This window comes from Zonotrichia albicollis, chromosome 12 (assembly GCF_047830755.1).
Source record: "Zonotrichia albicollis isolate bZonAlb1 chromosome 12, bZonAlb1.hap1, whole genome shotgun sequence".
NCBI lineage: Eukaryota > Metazoa > Chordata > Aves > Passeriformes > Passerellidae > Zonotrichia > Zonotrichia albicollis.
The window spans coordinates 13,742,186-13,764,612 of NC_133830.1; the positions used below are offsets into that span (position 1 = coordinate 13,742,186).

At 40.3% G+C, this 22,427-nt stretch overlaps 1 protein-coding gene across 1 annotated transcript in view; it reads left to right on the forward strand.

The window, feature by feature from the left end:
- Positions 1-209: 209 nt before the first annotated feature.
- Positions 210-22,427, forward strand: part of DCP1A (decapping mRNA 1A) — a 28,736-nt gene continuing 6,518 nt past the window's right edge. Inside the window, exons 1-6 of the mRNA XM_074549926.1 lie at positions 210-788; positions 1,734-1,774; positions 3,576-3,703; positions 11,740-11,806; positions 16,152-16,290; positions 19,676-19,795. Of these exons, the coding sequence (XP_074406027.1) occupies positions 318-788; positions 1,734-1,774; positions 3,576-3,703; positions 11,740-11,806; positions 16,152-16,290; positions 19,676-19,795 (966 nt within the window). The 5' untranslated portion in view covers positions 210-317. The remainder of the gene's footprint in view (positions 789-1,733; positions 1,775-3,575; positions 3,704-11,739; positions 11,807-16,151; positions 16,291-19,675; positions 19,796-22,427) is intronic.

A 22,427-nucleotide genomic window follows, 5' to 3' on the forward strand; every position in this document is an offset into this window, starting at 1 on the left:
TAGCACTCTACATATGCTAGTTTGCTGTCCTGTGTACCTTTACTTTACTTGAGAAATGTATCTGTGGATGCTTACTATACCTGAAAGAAATATTTAATCCCCAAATTCTTCTAAATCATTGGAAATTCCATATCCCACTGCAGACTGTGAACTATTGACACACCAGCAAAAGACAGTCACGGGAGCAAACAGCACCACCCTCCAAGTGCTGGGAGAGAATTCTGAGCCTGTGACCGAGCTCACCGCACTTCCCAAAGCAGCCTGCAGCAAACCCCGGATTCTTTGGGTTACCATTGGGGTAAATAAATAACACCACGATGCGGGGGCCGGCCCTCAGCCCTGCCCACGCGTGTTGGCGGGGGCGCGGCCCTGCCCGAAGCCCACGGGGCCCTGCCACGAGCCCACGGCCCTGTAAGCGCTCATTCACGGCAACTGCGAGGGGGGAGCGGGGACCCGGGAAAGGGCTGCGGTCTCGAGTTGAGAAGCGAGACCCGGGCAGGGCCCGAGAAGGGCCCGGCGGGGCGGGGCGTGGGCCCTGGCCGGTGGCGGAACTGCAGGCGCGGGCCGGGCGCTCCGGCCGGCGGCGGGGCCGGGCGCGCCGCTGCACCGGCGCGGCTGTTGCCGTTCCGCGGGCGGGGCTGCCCGGATCCAAGATGGAGGCGGCGGGCAGAGCGGGGCAGGAGATGAGCCTGGCGGCCCTGCGGCGGCACGACCCCTTCATCACCGGCATCGCCGACGTGACTGGCCAGGTCGCGCTCTACAGCTTCAGCCCCAAGGACAACGAGTGGGTGAGTCCGGCGGGGCGGGCCCGGCCATGCCCTGCCCCGGTAGCCGCCTGGCCCGGCGCGCCCGCACGGGGCCCGCGCGGGGCTGCGCTCGCCCAGGGGGAGTTCGGGGTTTGGGCGCGTTCCCCCCGCTTGTGCCGGGGGAGAGCAGAGAGAAGGAGACGAAGAGAGCAAGCGAGAGGGAGAAAGAGGAGGAGGAAGAGGGAGAGGAGGAAGAGGCAGAGGAGGAGGAGGAGAGAGAGGCGAGGCCGTGTGTGCGCTCGGGGCGGCGGCGCCTTTCCCCCTCGGACCGGGGCTGGAGGGCGCTTTGGCTGCTGGTGGCCATTGGCTTTTTCTCTTTTTAATCGTACTTTGTTGTTGTTGCTCGCGCCTGTTGCACAGAGCCCTAACTGGGGAGGAGGGAGATTTAAGAGATGTGAGTGTTCGTCATTGCATTAAAGCACAGTTTGGCTCGACTGCCGGGTTCATCACGGAGCCATAAAAAGGAATACGGGGAACCGCACGGTGTCAGGGCAGCCCTGGAGCTGCAGCAGCTTCCCTCGCACACGCCGTGGGGAGGATTGCTCTGGGAGCTGGGGTCTGACACAGAGCCATGGCCACAGTCCTGCCTTGCTCTGCTGTTCTCCTTGGAGCACAACTGGAACAGCTTCTGCGAGAGTCGGAGCCTGCCCCGTCAGGCCCAGCGGGGCAAGGCTGTGGAACGCTCTGTGTGTATCACATCGACAAATAGAGAGAGTGAGCAAAGTGTTTTGGCAGCAGGTTTAACTTCCTGATCTTTCTAATAAAAAAAAACTAGTAGTTTCTGAAAACAGCAGAGCATATTTTTAGACCTGTGATGTCAAACCTTATGGAAAGATAAGGATATTGTAATTCTCTTATTAAAACACTGTCTAAAACCTACTTGTGTGAACAAGCTCATCCCTGAAGTGCTTTTGTTGTTTTTTGTAGGAGAAAACCGACATAGAAGGGACCTTATTTGTGTATAAAAGGTAAGAGGTGGTTTGGGTTGGTTTTTTTGGGGGAGGGGGGATATAGTGGTGGTGATGTTTGTTTTCTTTCCTTAAGAAAACAAACTCCAGATGGCTTCCTGCAGAGCTTTCATACTCATCATTTTTTGCTTGTCCAGCTGTTAACTGCTGTGTACTCACTCAAAAGAATAAATTCTGCACATGGGTGAATAACTCTGCCAAAAGCCCCTAAAAGTATTGCTGAGAAAGCATAAAACCTGAATGCCACATATGTACCCACATCAAAAACTGGTTTATTGAGCTTATTTTATTAATCCAGTAGCGCTTGTTAGTGCATTGAGTTTGTTAAGGGCCAAGTCTCCCTTTGTCTCCTGAAATCCATGAAGCTGATTATGAAAGCAATAGAGATGAGAAATGAAATAATATGTTTTAATTTATTCCTGGAATATGGCATAAATTTTTGTAAATATATGAAGTTGCCCAAAAAGTGGAGATTTTGTGGTGTCTGGTTTTGGGGGCAAATTGATTTCCTCTCCAAACCATGGGAGAAATTTCCAGTTCTCTAGGAAAAGTAAAAGGGGTGAGGAGGAGAACCCGCACATAAAATCAATAATAAGTTCAAGTTTAAATTATAGACAAATAAAAAAATCTAAATGAAATAACACTTTGTTGAAAGTAAGAAATATAAATAATGCAAACTTAAGCCATTCTGAAGCAAACTGTTACAGTTGTTCATTACGATATTTTATCCTGGCACTATGTAGGGATTTGAGTAACCACTTCCTGCTACTTCAGCTCCCAGTTTGGAAGTACTTAGTGTAAGAAAGTGAACCAAACTTAAAAAAAAAAAAAATCAAAGCAAAAACCAAAGCAAAAGCTTTCAGTGTCACTAGCTGATGATTTCAAACAAGTTCTCTGTGGTGCATTAAGAGATTCACTTGTGATGGTAATGGTTGTTTACCCTGTTCTTGGAAGCTCTTGACAGGTTGTAAATCATTAGGTAAAAGTGGCCACATTGTTACAGAAATATTTATATTTACCAGGTAAGTGTGTCTGATTTTTAACCTGCCTTCATTGTGCTGCTGTTGTTGGTTATACACCAGTTTACAGGCACAGCTGAGTGGTGACAGGACATTCATGCAAGAGAAAACACATCTAAAACTGTCTTGAACTTTCAGTGCTTGCTCAGTGTTCTCTGGTTCCACTTGGTGTCCAGAAAAAAATATAGATAAATAAAAATTGCTTCACTAAGCAGTACAATTCTGAATAATTTACTTTCAGGACTCTGGGTTAAGTCCTTACTTCCAGAGTCTCCCTTTAGGAGGAAATTGCTGTTTATGCTTCCCCCTGTAAGTGTACTTCATGCTATTTAAGACAGGAGCTCTTTTTTATTGTCCTGTCTATTTGCAGTAAGGTAATGGTGCTGTGTAAGTGGTTTGGTTTTTCTCCTCTAATAAAAAAAAATCTGGAATGCCTCAAAACGATCTTATGTCAAGTATTGAATACATTTACATTTTAATGGTAGACCTGCCCTAGTTTTTTTGAATATATTTTTCAGAGGCATATCTTTGATTCAGCAGTTTAACAGTGTAGAACTGTAATGTTAATCCTAATCCTGCTTTGAGGTAAGTGTAGTTTGAAATTGAAATTAGGTGGCATGCCAAGAAATGGCATAGAAAAACAACTGTGAGAGCTGCAGGGCTGCTAAAGCGTCACATAATAAAGCAATGGAAATTTGAAGATAATTCTTAACTTGGTTACAGAAAATTACTTCTGTTGATGAAGATATTAATCCTTGGTTTTGTTTTAATTGACACAATAGGTCAGCTTCTCCTTACCATGGTTTTACGATAGTGAATCGACTGAATATGCACAACCTGGTTGAGCCAGTAAATAAAGATTTGGAGTTTCAGCTCCATGAACCTTTTCTGCTCTACAGAAATGCCAGCTGTGAGTATAACTTTCTCTAATCCAAATAAACTTCAGGTTCAGTTTTATAACCTAGATCACTTCTGATTACTGTGATATCTGTTTCAAATACAATGTAATGAGGAGGGTTCCAGTGAAATATCTGATGATTTTTTCTGTCTACAGTGCTAAATTTACTTAAATTGCTGTTCTATTATATTATCATGACTGGCTGCTTTCAGTAAAAAGCAAATACACTACCAAAGTGCAATATTGCTTTGATATTTAATTAATGATTTGAAATATTTAGATTAAACTTATCTCCCTCCTCCATCAGCATGTCCCCTTGATGGGAACACTGCTTTGGCTGTGCTTTGGTGTACCTAATAGACCAGTCAAATGTTAATCCCTTCCTTTTTTCCTCATGGAAGACCTCTGGGATCTGTAAGAAGCAGGATAGATTCCATCATGGTGGCTAAGAACAGCCTAAGGCAGATGATCTCTGTTTCATAATCTTAGCAATCTTCCTTCCATAAGTGTCACAAAGAGGAGGAAGTCAAAACTGATCAGTAAGTTGAAAAGTCTGGGAGGTGAGGGAAGTGACTGGCAACAGACTGGGAGAAGTACTGTGTTGAGTTGGGTGTTTAAGCAGATTGCTTGGTTTGCAAAGAAGGGGAGCTGTAGATGGAGGCAGCAGGGATAAGATGGACCTTAAGGTGTCAGGAAAGAATTGCAGCTCTGAGGTTGGTGACATAAGGGAAGGGAGAAGTTGATTGATTTGGTGGGGCTGCTGATGATATAAGGAAGCAGGAGCTGCTGTGGAATCACCATGGTGTGTGACAGTGACTAGAGGATCATTGGATCTTCCAGGGAAGGAATCACAGAATCATTTAGGTTGGAAAATACCTTTAAAATCATCACACCAAACCATTAACCCAGCACTGCACTGTCCACCATTAACTCACATCCCTCAGTGCCACATCTCCACATCCTTTAAATACCTCCAGGGGTGGTGGCTCCACCACTGCCCTGGGCACTGTTCCAGGGCTTGACAACCCCTTCAGAAAGAAACTTTTCCTAATACCCAATCTAAACCTCCAGTGGCACATATTTACTGTTGTCCCATTACTTCTTATTTGGGAGAAGAGACCAAGCAGCACCTTGCTACAAGCTCCTTTCAGGTATCTGTAATCAGAGAAGGTACAGACTGTGTGTGACTTCATCAGAAACCCCTGAAGCCAATTGTTTTCCTTGATAAAAGCTCTCATTTTCCTCTGGGGCATAAGTGTGTACAATCTGTGGGAGGCTCATGGATTTAGGATAGAGGTGACATAGAATAGTACAAGGAAGGGAAGAAATCATACAAAGGTCAGCAAGGAAGAAATTACAGACTGGATGTGGGAATTGCATTCTGAAGTAATCAGGAGTATTTTTTTCCTCTTATTTCTTTGCCATTGACATTTTAAAAGACTTTGGTCAGAAACTATCGTTTCTTTCATTATCCTGTCTCCAGTGATTGCAGATGGAAGATGTCCAGTGCAGTTAGTATGTCATGAGTTATTTTCTCAGGTGCCACAAATAAACTGCAGATGAGTTTTCCTGCCCTCTGAGTGTGTTCACTTTGTTCAAATACAAGCTTAAAAGCATTGAAAATGGCATCTAAGCTTTTTATTCCTTATAATTTCCACATCACTTACTCCCTTACATTTTGCATTAAGCTATTTTGTTTTGGATTATTTTCCTTACATAAGGTTTTCTAAATTTTCTGTCCTCTGAAAGAGTTGGAAAACAAATTATATGGTTGAATTGTGTTAAAGCTGTTTGCCTCTGTTTGTAAAGTATTTGTGAATGTGCAGGCAAATTTGGATTTGCAGACAAATTTCAACACATGTGTGTTTTGTTTGTCTGGGTGGATCAGGGGATTCTTGTCCGAGTTCTCTTCATGCAGAAGGATCTCCACTTCTGCTCATTGCCTGCTGGCATGAAAAACCTTTGCATTTTTGGAACTAATTCAAATCAGAGGTTTAAGCCAGTGGTGACTATAATGTGTATTTCCAAGGGCTTAATGTCATGTGTCTCTAGTGGCTTAAGGTGAAGTTCTTCTGAGAACTCCTAATGACTGAAAGAGGATGGACTGCTAGTTTGTGTAAGGAGCAGCTTCCTCTTACACAACCCTGTGTCTTGTAGAGTGGCTTTTACTGTGGCCTTAAAGAAATCTCCTATCATTAGAAACCCTCTATGAGTGAGGCTGATTCTGTTTCCTTAGTTTACAAACGGGTGATGGCTCAGACTATCCAGTAAAAACCTAAAATCATGCTAATAGTGCTGTTTGTCAGAGACAGATAGGTACTTTGTGCCTCTGTAGTTACACTGTAACAGGATCAGTAACAAATACAGATTTGTGCTTCACCAGGGCATGGCAGAAAAGTAGAAAATGATCAAAGCAAAATTATGTCACCATGCATTTGGGGAAGGTTCCATGTCAACAATATTTATATTCAATGTGGTACTACTGTTCTACAAACTTCATGTTCTCACTTTGTTCTGGGATTCTGTCTTGACTTAAAATGAGGCCAAGTCTGTTCTGTGCAGCAGATCAGACCTCTGGCATTTCTGTCTGCAGCAGCACAGGAGCTGTTCTGGGACAGTGAGTAACCTGCTCCAAGCTGCTAGTGACTTGTGTGAGGAACTTTGCAAGCACTCTACAAACATTGGTTTTGTTTGGCTGGAGGCTGTAAGAATGATTTGCCTGTCATACTAGATCATAATATTTTGGTGGGGTTTTACTGTTCTTTTGTAGTTTGATTTCTTCAAACGCTCTTAGTATACAAAGGAATTGTTGGTTTGCTGCATATCAGCAGTTACTTTGTTAAGCTGTAGATGTGAGCTATTTTATCCAATTGCACAGAAGCATTTTCATACTCTCAGACCAAGACTGGGTAATGGTCATTTTATTCTTATGGGAAATTACTGATTTTCACAGCTCTTGAGAGGAATCCTCCCATTTTTGGCAGGGTGGGGGCTGAAGGAAACTTCCGTGGGCATTTTGGAAGGAGAGCAGGTACCTTTCTTATATCTGCCTTTTGCTGTTCTCTGAGCACAATGGAAGACATTTGGATCAGTTTGTTATTATTCTGTGAGGTTCCCCCCATCCCAATCCTACCTTTTTCATATTTCAGCTTTTAATGGGGAAATCTTTCCTCGCTCCAGAATTTTTGTTCTCAAAATTATTTTGGCTACATAATGTGGTTCCAGCCCCAAAAGAATACTAAATGCAAAAAGTTGGATATAATGCTGCCTCAAGACTTACTCCATTTATTTTGTTGGGCATAAGACCCTAAAACAAAGATGATAACAATGTAACTAAGAAACTGTGAGACTTTATACCACTTGCAGTAAATAGAAAAAAGGCATTCTTGTTTTCACTGTTGTAAAGAACTAAGGAAAGCAAATATCACCAAACATAAACAGATAAGAAGTTATCAAATTGAAAAGAGATTGTTTGACTTATTGTAACATATTTTTAGATTAGAATTACTCTTAAAAGATAAAAATTTTGAGATTATACTCCATACATAATGTGCCATTTATTATTTATTAGTCTGGAATAGGTATTGCTGGGTATATTTGATCCTTGTTGAACTCTCCCTCTGGACACATGCACATTCTTTAGAGAACTCAAATTATTTGCTCATTAAATACTGAATACCATTGATTTTTTTTTTTTTTAATGAACCTAAACTTGTTTTCTCTTGTCTGTGTTTTGTGGAAAGCATCTTAAACTCTATTTTAAAAAATGCATACAGTTCAGCCAGTAACAGTAATTACAGTCTAGTCTGAAGTTCAGTATTTCTTTTCAATCTGTAATGTGAGAATCTGGAGCTGTTAGTTAATAGTTAGCTTAATAATTAAGGAAAATTAGTCAAAGTTTTAAACATTATTGAACTTACCTCCTAAAGTCTGCAGGAAAGATTCTCCTGAGCCTTTCTCATTTATAACTTTTCCCTTGTATCGATGGTGTTGCTCTTGATAAAAAGGGTTTTTAATCCAAGCCAGTTCACCTGGGAGGTCAGACAGGCTGATTTCCATGGTGCACAAAAGACAGATGTTTAGCATAAACGTTGGGCATTAAAATAAATGGTCCTTGTTTGGTGTGGGGTTTTTGTGGTGGTGTGGTTTTTTCCTTGCTTCTTATTCCTGTCCAAGGGAAGAGTTAGTAATAGAAAGATAATGGATTTTAGAGAGGTTTATAAATATAAGTGGAAAACTCAGTTACAAAGTGCTGTCTTCTGGTCTTGTTGTATTATTGATGAAAACAACTTGTATCCTGAACAGCAAAAGAGAAATGAGTTGCATTAGAAGTGTTTCAAAGAGCTCCTGACTGGTTTCAAAGCTGTAAGGAAAGTCTCTTATCACACATGTTCCATTAAGTGTAACATATCTGTGATTGCTGAGGCTGCCTGGCTCTCCAGCAAGCACATTAACCCACTGCTTTAGTCTGAGATAAGAAAGGAGCCTTTTCTTCATATCTTCATAGCAGGAGAAGCAATGCAAGCTGGGGGAGGGGGGGAATGATTGAAAACTATGGAGACATTCTAAAAATACATTGTTTGACCTGAAAGACAGCACTCTAACTGCAAGAGGTTTTCTTCTGTGGTTCAGCTTGCAAAGAAGCAATCCCTCTCCCTCCATATAATACTGTGGTGGCAGTTAAAGTGTTCCTGAGCTTGGGTGCTGCTTGACACTGCTGAATTACTGCATGCTCCTGCCTCTGGGATTGTGCTCTGTGATATATTTGTGAAATGCCTTTAGGTATTGAAAACAGGAAAGGGAGGAACTTCTCCCATTCATTCTAATGGTTTGTAAGTCTATGTGGCAGGCTAATACCTACATGTAGGAAATAAATATGAAGAATGTCAGTGATACAGAGCTGACTGACTGAGGAGAGGTGGCATTTCAGCTGGCATTGCTACTAGAGGAAGTACAAGCTTTAAGAGAGAGTTTTATGTCATTTTGCCTCAAACTCTATTTGAGTTGTAAAATGATGATATATGTGCTTTTCTTTATGGAAGTGAGATGGGGTTGTTTTCCATGGTTACATTATAGGAAGGGTTTCAAATTACAACTCCTTTTCTTTCAAGAGTTTGAAAAACTCCACTTGCAGTTGTTCTCCTTCACTGTATGGCAACATCAAAACTGGACCTGTAAAATAAAACTTTTCTCTCTCTTCTACCAGCTCTTCCAGATAGTTAATGGAAGTTTTAAACAAATCATCTGTTTGAATGAGTTGAGGATGTATTTGTACAAATGGCTAAACTGCCTGGGGGAAGGGAGTGACAGTGTCTGGAATTGCTGAAACTGGCAGTGCTGATGAGTTCCATGTGCACTTCCTCTGGCACACAGTTCCATTCTAAGCTTTCCCTTCCTGTGTGTCCCAGGCTTCTTGTTTGTGCTGTCTCATGCTCCAATGGCCTTTTGTGAAGCTGATGCAGAAATGGGATCAAGGACCTGGTCTGGACTAGAATGTACCCAGCTGGCATGAGGAAGGGGGGCCCCTTGGGGTACAATGGGTTAACGAAGTTGTGGCAATGGGAGGGTGGGGACACTGCCTCTTGCTGCTTACTTAAAATGAGAGCTGAAGTGAAACTACAGTTTGGGGATGCAGCTTCATTTTATGTTGGTTTCTGTCTCGCAGTGGCACTTGGCTATTCCCACTCTTAATCCAGATTATAGAAGAGCCCAAGACCTTCCTTTTGGTATTATTCAGTTGTTAGGCTTGAGCAGGAAGTCTTCCATAATCCTTCTGTTCTTTCAAAAGCTCTTTGGTTTCCCATTTCAGTTTTAATCAGGTTTTAAGGATTGATGCAGACAAGTTTGGAGGGAAGTTGAGTGTTATGTGTTTAAATAAATATTTATGGGTGAGTATCTCCTACAAAAATTGCATATGACAGAAGAACACAGATTACGAAAATGGATAACTTCTTTTAGTTTTATGAAGCCTGATTTGTCTGTGGTATGGGTTACTCATTACTCCAGGGGTGTCAAAATGCAGTGTGAATCCTACTGAAAGAATTGCTGCTGATGATTACAAACTTGTTACTTGATTGCTGAAGATGCCATCCAGCATTCAGTGTAGAAAAGCTGGATGGAAAAATTCAGTGACTTCTGTTGGATGAAACTCTTGCAAGAAATGCAGTAGAAAGGTACCATCAGACCTGGGAATATTCAGCTGATATTTATGCTGAGTATAGCAAAAAATCACATATTTAAAAGGAGCTGGTAAGAGCCAGCTCTGTCTTTGCTATAAGGATGTTTTTTATTGAAATTACATGCACGGAAGGAAGTGTATAGGCAATTATATATTAAATAGTAATAGTAGTGCTGTTGGGACACACACTTCTGGGGAAGGGAGCTGAACTGGCAGTACAGGAGGGCTTTTGGAAAAAGGCAGATAAACATTCCAGCCTGTGGACTGTACCTGCATTAATGCCCAAGTTGTAATCTGCTGTGCATCTTCATCATATTGTGTAAAATTGTTTTGCAGTGACTCCCTGTGATTGCTTGCCAGTGGTACAAAGTGGAAAAAAGCCTCATACTCTACACCAAACAGAGATTTGGATCTACTTGTGGTCTTGTCTAGACCTGTTTCTGGCAGAATTGAGTGTGACATTTATCATTTTTCCTATTTAAATATTATTATAAGTTCCATATCTTCATTTCTTCAGCAAGTATGCTTTTGAAGCAGCTTTCTCCTCTTGGCAGTTTGTCTGGTAATGAAGTCTTTTCTTTAGTGTTAAAGTATGAGCTACTTCTTTAGTCACGTAGCAACCTGGAAACTTTGTAGGTTTCTATGTAACAGAAAATCCAGTTGTATTAAACTGCAAAGTTTAATAGAAGCATTTCAGAAGCATTGGCTACATGTGTGAAATGCTTTTTTATTGGTTTATGTCTTTTGTGCATTGATTTCTTTATTACTTGAGAAGCTTTGTTATCTATTACTTAAGCTGGAACCTCTAAAGATATAAACACCCAAATTAATACAGCTGGTATTTAATGAAAGAAAGAAAAGTCAAGAACTTTTGTCGTAGGATGTTCTTCTGGAAATGAGATGTCTACCTGACTTCTTGATGATTTTGGCACAACAGAGTACACCTGGAATAAGCTGAAAGGCCAGAAAAAGTTTGGTAAATAATTGCCCTCTTTGCTATGACTTGACATTAGTTTGAGTGGGCTTTGCTTGAGCTTTTTGAGCATCTTGTGGAGGGAAAAAAGTGAGTAAAGAAAGAAAAAGGATTTCACTGCGCAATAAAAATCTACCTCTAATGGGAAGTGGTTGTGTAATTTTTAACAGTCCTTTCCTTCACTTTAAGTGTATTTATAATTTGTGATTTCATCTACATAAAATCATTGACATGAACTGCAGTATAAAGATGAGTTTTAAAAGGCTTGAAAGCATTTTTTCAGAAATTCAAATACTTTAATGGTACCATGTGTAAAGTGTCCAATTGCCTTTTTGCTCTCATTGCTTTGTCCTGGATACCTTCCAAGAGCAGGGGTCCCTATCAGTGTAGTTTTAAGCTGTTCCATGAATGTGGCTGTGTGATGGGAGCTTGGGTACTGCTTCCTTCTGCAGAGGCAACTTTCCAGAGAGGCTCTGACTGAACTGTCATGCTGTAATTCAAATATTAATGTTGGTCTTTAATTTGACACGTTTAAAAATCAGTGGTTTTTTTAAAATGGATATTCTTTGGCCTAGTTTAAATGATAAAGTCAACTCAAAAGAGGAGGTTGCAACTGTAGTGAGAAGGCACCTGCTGGTTAAAACATTTTCCTGCCACTTTTATTTACAAACAGTATCAAGATTCTATAGTTCTTCCATTCAGTCTCACTCAAGTTGTACTTATGTTTGCACATGTGCTGTTTCTGATGATTTAATAAATAGTAGGTGGTGACACACAGTATTTCAGTGGAAACGGATGGAAATTTGTATGTTGCAGATCTAATGGACTCCTGGTTTTTTTCTATTGATTTAATTACTTTTTTTTTCTTATACTTGCTTTTTTTTTCTTGTTTTCTAGTGTCAATTTACAGTATTTGGTTTTATGACAAGAATGACTGTCATCGAATAGCAAAGCTCATGGCTAAGTAAGTACTGGGGCCTTCTAGAGATTATTCAATGTGTCTGCTTTTTTCCTCACTCTCCTAAAAATGGAGGAATACAACATTCTTGCTCATACAAGTTTTTTTTTTTAACTAATGAAAATTACAGATTTGTTTTTTAAAAAACCTGCAGCATTAATATTTTCAATTGAGTGATTAAAAAAATGAGTTGAAGAGTTAGTTGGCATTCTCCAAAGAAAGCAACTATGTGCACTGTGTGCTATTTTATATTCTGTTTTGTACAGGGGTGCTGGTAAAAGATTTTCTGATGCAGAGAGTGTAATTAAATAAACAATGGTTGGGGTTTTTGTTTGTTTTGTGGAGAGCTGTTTTTTTCTTGGAGTTTGTGGTTTGTTTGGGTTTTATAAGACTTAGCTGTTATTCTTGACAAAAAACTAAGAGGAGAACGAGGTAGAATTTTCTAGAATTGTAGTGGGTTCAGGAGTGCAAGCAAAACTGTGAAATAATAAGAGCTTGGTGTTGCTAATTTCTGGATTTGGGATAGTTACTCTTGCTGAAATGCAGATTGTAGGTGTGCTACCCAGGGTATCTTCTCATCCCTCGTTCTCAGCTTTGCTCCTCTTTGCTATCACACTGCTTTCCTGAAGCCTCTTATCTCTTGCGTGCCTTCAGCAGCATGTCAGGGCTTGCCAGTCAGGCTGTCCTGAAAACTTGCACAATTTAATTACATGGAAATATATAATATCTAATTATATTAAAACTAGTCACAGTGTAGATATTTTAAGCTGAATTCTAATTTCTTAGTGTAGGGGGTTTGGTGTGGGTTATTTTGGCTTTTTTTTTAGTTATTATCTTCACACAGAAGCAGTGAAAGAAAACACAAATGACAGACATTACTATCAAGATATCTTTCTAAGTTCTTTTTCTTTTTTCTCATCCTTATAACCCCATTTCCCACTTTGATTTTTTTCTTCCTAGTTATGTTGGACTTCTTATTGTTAGTTGGTTTGTCTGTATCTAAGGATTAGTGGGAAGCAATTGTGTGAAACTGACTCTTGGATGTTGTTACCAAAACAAATAACAAAACATCTACTGCCTCTCCTCTTTATAAACAGAGCATCAGAAGGACATGGCTTTCTCTTCTAATCTAAACCCATTAGTTAATGTTTGAATTGTGAGAGAGAGCTGGACCTGTCAAACTCTACCATATTCACAGCTGCAGTGCTGATCTAACTTCAGATAGCAAACCTTGAGTCCATTTGAGCTGCTCTGGTCACTGTAGCACAAATGATGGGCTACAAATGATAATTCAGGAGTCTTTAAAAGTGGGATCAGGTAACAGACCAGTCTGGCCATGGCACAGCAGTCCACAAAGCACATTTATTTACATTTTCTTCCAAGAGTATTAATTTTGTTCTGTAGTTTTTTTGTCTTTGGGGTGGAAATTTGGATTTGCACCCTATTCTTAAGATGGAGTTTTTCTTAATCACTGATAGGAAACAGTGCTGCCTTTATAATACTTCAGCAGTTCCAAAACATAACCATAAAAGGTTTCAAGGAGATTTGCATTCTCTTCCCTGCATTTAACTTGACCTTATTGTGCCAGCCTGAGTTAACAAGATTGCAGGCCATCCATTTGTATTTTGGTGGCTTATCTTTGAAAAGAAAAGTAAATTAGGCTTTGTAATCACAGACTTCACTTCTCACATTCTCTCCCTCCCCCTGCCCTTCTGTGAGGTTGTGCCAGGTATATTTTCAATGCTGCAACTCCAGATATTCTTCAACAAACTGTCACAGCAGCTACTGTGTCCCTGAAGGAATGTGTGCCTCTTCCACTATCTGATATAATGGAAAGAAACAGCAGGCCTTGCTTAAAAAAGATTTAATCCTGGATTGCACACGGAGCATGTTCAGTGTACAGATTTGCAGCAGTTACTTTTTTCCCTCCAGGAAGGCTATTTAGGTATTTGATTTACAGATTTTTTCTTAAGAATTCTAGAATCTTCTGAAATGAAAATATTTCATGGGAGTCAAACTCCTGATTTGAGAAAAAATTAATTTGTGTCAAGTTAAGATGATTGATTGAGGGATGGCCTTTCTAGAAGGAGTAGGGCAGAAACTGCAGGGCTCCAAATATTTGAGAAAACTATTGCATTCTGACCTGTAAGTTTGTATGGAGGGGTTATTTTCAATTTAGTTTACAAGCTTGTTTTACCTTGTTTCAATAGTCAGACCCAAATTGGCTTCTGAGATAGAGGAAGCAGACTAGAATTGGGAAAGAATCTCAGAGTTCTGGGGATACAGTTTCACATTATATTCCATCACCACCATTGAAATGTGGTGCACAAGACAGAAGATGAGTTTAAGCTATTGGACAATTACCTAGATAAGAAGAGAACTTGTTATTATTCAAAAAGAAAGTAAACTTTGAACTTTAAAAAGGTAACAAACACTTCATAAATGAACAAGAGAAAAATATTATGAACTGTTTTTCAGAAATTTTTATGAAACATTTCTGTGAAATGCCTGCACTCCTTGAAGGTGTTTTGCTGTGAGTTCAATGATACTGGTTTCAGGGGAAAATGTTTTACTGAAACCTTATGGGCCAACTAATTAAGGAAATAGGAAAGTCTCAAGAGTGAAGCCTTTGCTGTGCCTGCCAGGCACCTTGTGTGATTTCACTTTGCCCAGAATCTTCCCTTTAACTGAAGTGTTTCTTTTTTCTTATACAATTATGCTGGCACTTAACATCTCAGCAAAGCATTCTGATTCTCTTACCTTGCTCTTTCTCATCATTAGTTTTGGAGCTGAGTTTAGAGAGGTCCTAAGCCAGGACTGGGTGACCACGTGAGGTGCTAGAACAAAATGTTCTCTCAGGGAGTCACCATAGAAACACTTGTGGAGTATGGAGCTGCCTCAGCCAAACGAACACATGCTGCAGTTCTCACAAATTATCAGGGTTACATTGGCCTCCCTGTTGTGAGTTACCTTGCCAGGTGACTGCTGCTTACAGAGAAGGCTGAAAGTAATCAGGAGCTGGTTAAATAACCAGCCTTTATGATGAAAAATTGTGAAAGCAACATTGAATTGTTAAAAGCCAAATCTAACCCTTTTTCAGCTAAACTCTAGTGAAGTAAAGAAACTTGGTAGCTAGAAAACTGGGAAGAAACTTTCAAAACTCAAACTGTTTCTTCCTCAGAAATGTAAACATAGAGGTACATATAAATAATTACAGCCTATAAAATCTAGATTTTGTCCTGAATCCTAACTGACCCAAAGAAACTGGAGGCTGGGATGATTGACACTTTCTGTGATTGCTGTGATGGCACCTCTTGGCTCCCCCCTCAGCCATCAGTTCCACAGCATGAGAGTTCCCAAGTGACATGCCAGCTCCAGAGCTCTGCCCTGTTTACAGTGCTTGTTTTTTCTTAACATATTTGATTAATGCAGGCTTAAAAAAGAAGGGATTACAGGCTGGTGTGTGTTTATTTCAAGAGGATAAGCTTCAGTGCACTGCACAGCCATGTATATCTTGTGAACTGCATATGGATTAGGAGTATATGCTGCTTTTATTTTCATTAATGAAATGAGCAGGTGCACCTCACCTTCTTGCATCTCTGACCTGTCCTTCAGTTGGAAGGTTCTGGATACTTGAGGCAGGCAGGGCTGGAGTAGAAGTGGTGAATGAACCATAGGCACCAGGGGCCAGAGGTGATGCAGGTAATTGGAATGACTGCAGGGCAGCTTGAAGAGGAAATGGTTTGCTGTTCTTTCCAGAGCCTTAGGTGGGGGTGTGAGGGGTGACTTGCTCTAAGTCTTCTTGCAGACTGATTCCAGAGACATCTGGTGTGAGCCAGCTCTCTTCTTTCCCATTGTCTCTGTTGCATAATGGTAGGCCACATCCTAAATTAGAACTATTTGGTAATAGATTTTGTTGAATGACATGGCTTGACTTGACTAAATATGGAGAAATGCATGTTAGGAAGTAAAGAGTAAAACTTGTATCTTAGTGTATGGTGTAAAACATGTGGGTTTTGTGTATCACATGCTTGGATGTCCACATATTTCATTGTAAAAATGTCTAAACATGAGAGTTTTATAGGAATAGTGTTTGCTGTAGGCAAACTTTGAGAGAGACAGACCAGTGCTCTGTGAATGGGAGATAAATCGTGCAGACCATTTGGCAGTTTGTCTTGTTTGAACCTTGTAGCAAATGAAAACTTGTGTAACTTTGGTCAGCTATGTGTTAGGCTTTTATTCAGGCAGAAAAATGGGTTAATGTACTGGGAGTACTTTTTTCTTTACTGCTTTTTGCAAGATGTTAACTCTAGTTAAATTTTTAAATCCTGTTTCTCCTTTCCTTTTCCAGAGTGGTTGAACAAGAAGCTCAGAGGTCGCAGCAAGTTTCTCAGGACAGAAAAAGTCCCAGCAGAACCAATGGCTGCAATGAAAACAGGCCCATTGACATCCTAGAGATGCTTAGTAAAGCCAAGGATGAGTATGAACGAGTAAGTTTCTCTTTTCTGGAAACCAGTTTTTAGCACATCAGCTGTGCTTTGTTCAAAGGGTTAGCAGTGTGCAATAGTTCCAGCAGCCTTGTTTTCAGAGTGCTGTGTTGTTCCCTCCCTCAGGAGCCCTGTACTAGGAAACATTCTGTGATTTCAGGCAAGATGAATTGAATCCCCATCATGTGGTCCAGCTTGAAGTGTAGCAGGGTGGACCCATTTTATAGTGATTTCTCATGCTGTGAGGAAATCTTGTCTCTGGGAATAGCAAATAAAAATTGTACCAAACAGCATCTGTCTCTTAGTCTCAAAAGATGAACTGTGGTGTTAGAGACTGAGGCATTCAGTTTGTTTGTAGACTCTATAAAGCATATTTCTTATTAGCTGTAGACTAAGTGTAACAATACTCTTCCTTTGTCTTTTTGTTCTCCAGTTTATTTCTTGTGTCCTGTCTACTGTTTCTCCCTTTAATAAAATAATTCATCTCAGAAGGAAAAGCCTGTTATCCTTTGCCAGTGCTAAATCCACAAGATTACATAATGAGGAATGTTACTTCTCTTAAGAAAGAATTACTTTATATAGTCATGAGGACCAAATTCATACATGCAGGGTGAATATAAAGGTAATGTGTGGGAGATCCAAAAATGGAAGCAGAGATTCTGAACGCGCCTCTTCCCAGAGTAATAATACAGGAATGTGCCATAGTAAAGCAATGTGTGAGTATTGCATTGCAGAGCCATGGTGTGGCTTCTGTGCCTGTGCTGCTGGGAGAACAGCACATTTGTACAGTGCTTGATTCCTTGCAGGAGTTGCTTGTGCTGCAGAGCTCCTTTGAGTACTTGAAATTGAGTCTTTGTGAGATTCTGAATGGTTACAATACAGTGTGGGATGAGAAGAGAGCAAGCATGTGGATTAAACCTTGTATGAGACCTCTTATCCTGTCACTGTGTGAGGTACATTGAGGTCAGGGCAATGTGATAAACAACAGTATCTTTGCCCCAGGCTAGATACTCATCTCTGGAAATCACTCCTATGTTCTTTTAATGCTTTAAAATACAGATGAAAACGAAATTAATTGCCAGTGTGTGTCAGTGCTGTTTGGGGAGAAGGTGTCTCTGGATGAAGGCCAGCATTGTGCAGGTCGCAGCTTTTGTGAGATTACAGAAGGAAATATCACATTATAGTTCATCTTTCAGTGCTGTATCAATCTAGACAGATTTGAAGAAATTGAAGTCTTTTTGAAAAGGGGAAAAGCCCATACCACAGGAATGCACTGCTTTGGTAGTGCCCTCCTGGGTGTGGTGGAGCTTTTCTCCCTCTCTGTCCTTGCAGTATTGGATAATGCACATTTCCAACAGATGGCTCTTGGGTGACTTGGGATATTCCAGCTTCTCTTCTAATTTTCAGATCTTTTTCATATGAGAATACTGAAAAGCTTTTGCTGTAAACAAAGCTCCTGAACATCATGGATGAAGCTCTGTAGACAAGTAAAATTCTGATGAGCAGGAACAGATGCAGATAGTTCAATGGACAGACAATATCTGTGGTGCCAGTAATGCAGCACTGAAATAGGCAGGGCATGGGCTACAGCAGAGCTACTTTAAAACTGGGGGCTTTGTATCTTTATTTCTTCTTATTGTTATATATGTGTGTGTTTCTTTCTTGATGTTTTTAGAAAGCCAGGGAAACTGGAATAATTACTTCATTTCCTTTTTGTGTACATGAACCATAAATGAACCTGTCCATGGTGATCCCATCAGAGCCTGCTGTGACTGTAGTGCTGTACAGTTGTCAGAAAAGCAGAACTGAACAATGTTGGTCACGTTTCAAGCAAACTTCTTTGGAGAATGTTCTGTTGACCACCTCAGCTTGAGCAACAAACCCTTGGTACATTAATTTTGGAGCTCTTGTAGCCAAAGTGTGCCAGTGTAAATGTGATGAAGTAACCAACTTGTTTGGAAGATGCCTTCTTGAGAGACCTTTCCTGACTTAATTTTTTTTTTCAATAATTTTATGGCACTTGGTAATTATGCATGAATTTGTATTTAGGAGCAGAAAGTACTTATCTGCTGGTACATTCCAGATGGATCATACAGTAATCCTTGTGTGCAGCCCACATGAGATTGGCAGAGTGTCAGCATGAGAAGGGGGCAGAGGGAGTGAAAAAGAGATTTATGAAGGTCTGAGTGCTTTAATCTAGGATTCCAAATCAGCTTAATCCTTCAAGTACACACTACATCAAGCCCATATGTGAAAATGAATGAACTCTGAGATTTTTTTTTTTTAATGAAGTGAATGGATGCTTTTTATAGTGTGGTTTTGTGTTTGTATTTCAGTTTGAGCAGGGAAACATACTGTGGCTTATCCTCTAGTGAAAACAAGACTCTGCCTTTCCTGATTTTATAACTAAAAGGCCTCCAGCCTTTCAGGCACAAGGAGTTTTGACCTTCAAGTTAGTGGCTAAAAGTCAGAAAGATGCAAAGTCTGCTTCCCTCCTCTGTCCTTAAATCACAATATGTAGGCTTGGTTTTGTATTTATTGCTTTCAGTTAGAATTTGAAAACAAAATAATAAAGCTCAGATTGCTTTTTAATCCATTGCTAGAAAGTTTAACCCATATTTTACTGCTCTGGGTAAGATACCAGAGCAATCACCATGTGTTGTACCAATGGTTGAACTCCATGAGATGCATCTGGTGTAGTTTACCCATGAAAGCTGGATTATTCTACAGTCTGGGTTTTTCTGGTGATTTTAACAGTAACAGAATATCTGTGTTAGTTTATTTTTATGCTTATTAAAGATGAAAGTCAAATCCATCTGAAACATAATGCATAATCTGAAGTCATAATGCAACTCTCTTGCCTGGTTTTGTCTTGTTCACAGAAAACCAAATTAACACCTGAAAAATGATGTACCTGGTTGGTTAAATCTGGTGGAAGTAAATCAGTGACAAGCTCTTTCCATCCACTTAGAGTGCTTTCTGGCAGGATCTTTTTTTCCTAAGCAGTTCTAGTTTGGGTTGTTGATTGAAGGAAGTGTAGCAAACTTCTGTTAGCAGCCAATGCAGATACAGGATGTGAAAAGCTCACCTTTTCTTTAATGTATCATTTTTGTTCTTGGTGACAAAGTATAAAATCAGTTGTATTTTCTTGTTGCTTTTCTTGTAATAATAAAGAGTAAAAGTTTTATGACTGCATACCAGATTCTGGATGGATTGGTATGATTTTTATTTCCTAGAATAAATAATAATATTTGTGAATTCCACAGTGTCTTACAAAAACCAGTGCTTTGTACCTCATCTGTATTTCAGTCCCAAGTGCCAGGGCCTGCATAGTGGGTAAATGTAGACTGAAACTCATGTATTTATATTATTTTTTTTTCCTCCTCAGAATCAGATTAGTGACCTAAGTATTATATCAAGTTCTGGAATGCAACAGAATTCAAATCCTCCAAAGCCAGAAAGTACAGAGCCTTCAGAACAGAAGCCTTCATTACAAGTGCAAGAGCAGGTACGTTTGATCCAACCCTAAATGAGGGTTTTTTTTCATTTAATACTTTGTTTTGATACCAAAATTGATTTTTTTCTTAAGATGCCTTCAGTGTTTGCCCAGTTTATTATCACTAAACAGATGAGTTTGAACACTTTTAGGATCCTAAATTCTGTCTTATGAAAAATACTATGTCCCCACTAGTGTGAATATTCAGGTTTAAATGGGCCCACGTGGTTTGTGGAAGAAGTGAGTCTGTGGTGATGTGTGTGGGCTGACTTGCAGAGACAGGAGGCAAGAGCAGCTGACCGTGCCTGGTGGTCAGGTCTTTCCCTCAGGAACTCAAGCCCTGGTGTTCTGTCTCAGGCATTTACTGAAGGTTTGTCTGTGCTTCAGAGCCACAGTAGTGCACCTGTACAAGGAAGCTGGGGCTTGATACAAGACTTTGTAGAGAGAAATTCAGAGAAACGAGTGAGTGAACTGTGCAGTACCTGGATTGCCTGTGACAGGGAGGTGCCATGGGCCTGCTTGCAGTGCCACCCAGTGGGCACGGGACAGGCACTGCTGCTGCTCCTGGAAGTGCCCCATGGAAAACTCCTCTCCATGCCAGGCTTCTCTGGGGTGCTTCTGATGCAATAAATCACCATGCCTGAGAAGTGGCATCCCCTAGGAAAATGTGGGGAAATCTGCACTTAGTACTTGTAAATAATACACACGGTTTGGAGGGGTAGTTGTAGTTCCTAGTTTGGGTCAGAGCTGGGGCAGCAGGAATCTGATTGAGGGTAGGGTGGTAACAGTTAATGAACTGAAATGAAGGGTGGGAGCTTGCTGGGATTATTTCTATCCCAGCCCTTCCAGCCCCTGAGCAGCACCTCTGGTTTTCACCCCTGGCAGCCAGCTCTGTTTGCTGCATGCCATGTCTGGAGACCTGGCACCAGGGCTGCCTGAGGCTTTGCTCTCAAAGCTCCTGTTTTCTTTGGGTCATTCCATGTAGACTGTCCAAAATCAGCTGAAATGCTCCACCTGACAGTGCATGGAATTGCAGAACAGGCATCAATTAACTAGGAAAGGAAAAACTGGAAATGTAAGATTCTAACAAATTTCTCTGAAGTAATTAAAGGGAAAGTTGATTTATAGAACATATAAAATGTCATATTTTTAATTCTGTTGAGCTATTTAAAATAATAGCTGCAGAGATATTGGAAAAAATTAATTGGGTACCATAAGTGATAGTTCTATAAAGCCAGTTAGCTGGGTTCAAATATATCTCAGATGTGTTGGTTCTGAGTCACATTTTTATTAACATGGACAACTGAGAGACTACTGGAAAAACATTCCATTTCAACTATAAAAATATACATTTTTCATCTAATTAAAGCAGATGGCCAGTGAAATCAAAAAATAGTGTGCATATGATAAGTACAGTGAGATTGCTAAATTCCCTCCAAAATGTCACACTTGCATGTTGATTAACTTCATCTCATGCTAAAGATACCACACATTTGGGAATAAAAATAAATGTCTCCTGTATGATATTGTGTAGTTAAGTGTTGTACCTTGGCAATTCAAAATTAAAATTAGTTGTATCATGAAATGCTTCTGTGCCAGCAGACTGCAAAACTGAACCAGACCACTGGTACTGAACCATGAATAAGCAGAGCTGGGACTGCAAAGCTTAATTTATCTGAAATCATTTCTGGAGAAACCCTCTGAGCAGCAGCAGCACTCTATTCCTATGAAATGAAGTGATCTTGTGGCCTTTATGCAGCCCCTTGTGGTAAAGGTCTTCATAAACACACTGAGTTGATGAAATGCTCAAAGTACACCTCAGCCAGACAGGGTAAAAGAGATGTTTTGTACTCCATGCTGGAAAGGAACTTGATGTTTGAGACTATCCAGTCTGACCTGGATCAGGGCATGGTAGAGATTTCAGTTTATTACTTGACTATTGCAATGTATTAATAAAGGAAGGCTGGTCAATTAATCATACTGAAGTGAACAGCTGAGTTTGAAATGATCTGGAACAGTGATTTTTCTCTTAATGGAATCTTTATGCTTGAAGGACAGTAGGATCAGTGGAAAAAAGTAAGAACAACTTTCTAGGAAAAGATTGCTAACATAATTAACAAAGTTTATAAACTATTGCATGTCTCAGCCCCAAAATGAAAGGGTGCCAGGCTTTTAACTAGCTAAAATGGAATAACAGTGACAGTGGAGATGAGTAACCTGGGAAAAAGACAGTGTGACTTCAAGCTCAGGGGGCTCTTGTTGGGCTATTTGTGGCACCTGTGCTGTCCTGTTCTCTGTGCTGGGGAAATCAGAGCCAGCAGAGCAATGTCATGGTGCAGTGGTTGTCATTGTGAAGTAGCATCTTTGTTTAGACATACCATCAGAATACACTGGAATTGTGCTTCAGGCCATTCAGTCTTCTGAACAGAATGTTGTATTTCAGTCCAGCTGTTTTACATAACTCCTGTGCAACCTCAAAAAAAAAAAAAAAGGAAAAATTTGAGATCACTGTTAATAGCTGTTTCTTTTTTCTTTAATTAAACACATTTTGAAATATTTTCAGCAAAATATGATATTGTTAAAACCATATTTTTCTAACAGTGTCAGTGGTGTAGGCCAGATGTATTTTTTTGGGGAAAGACTA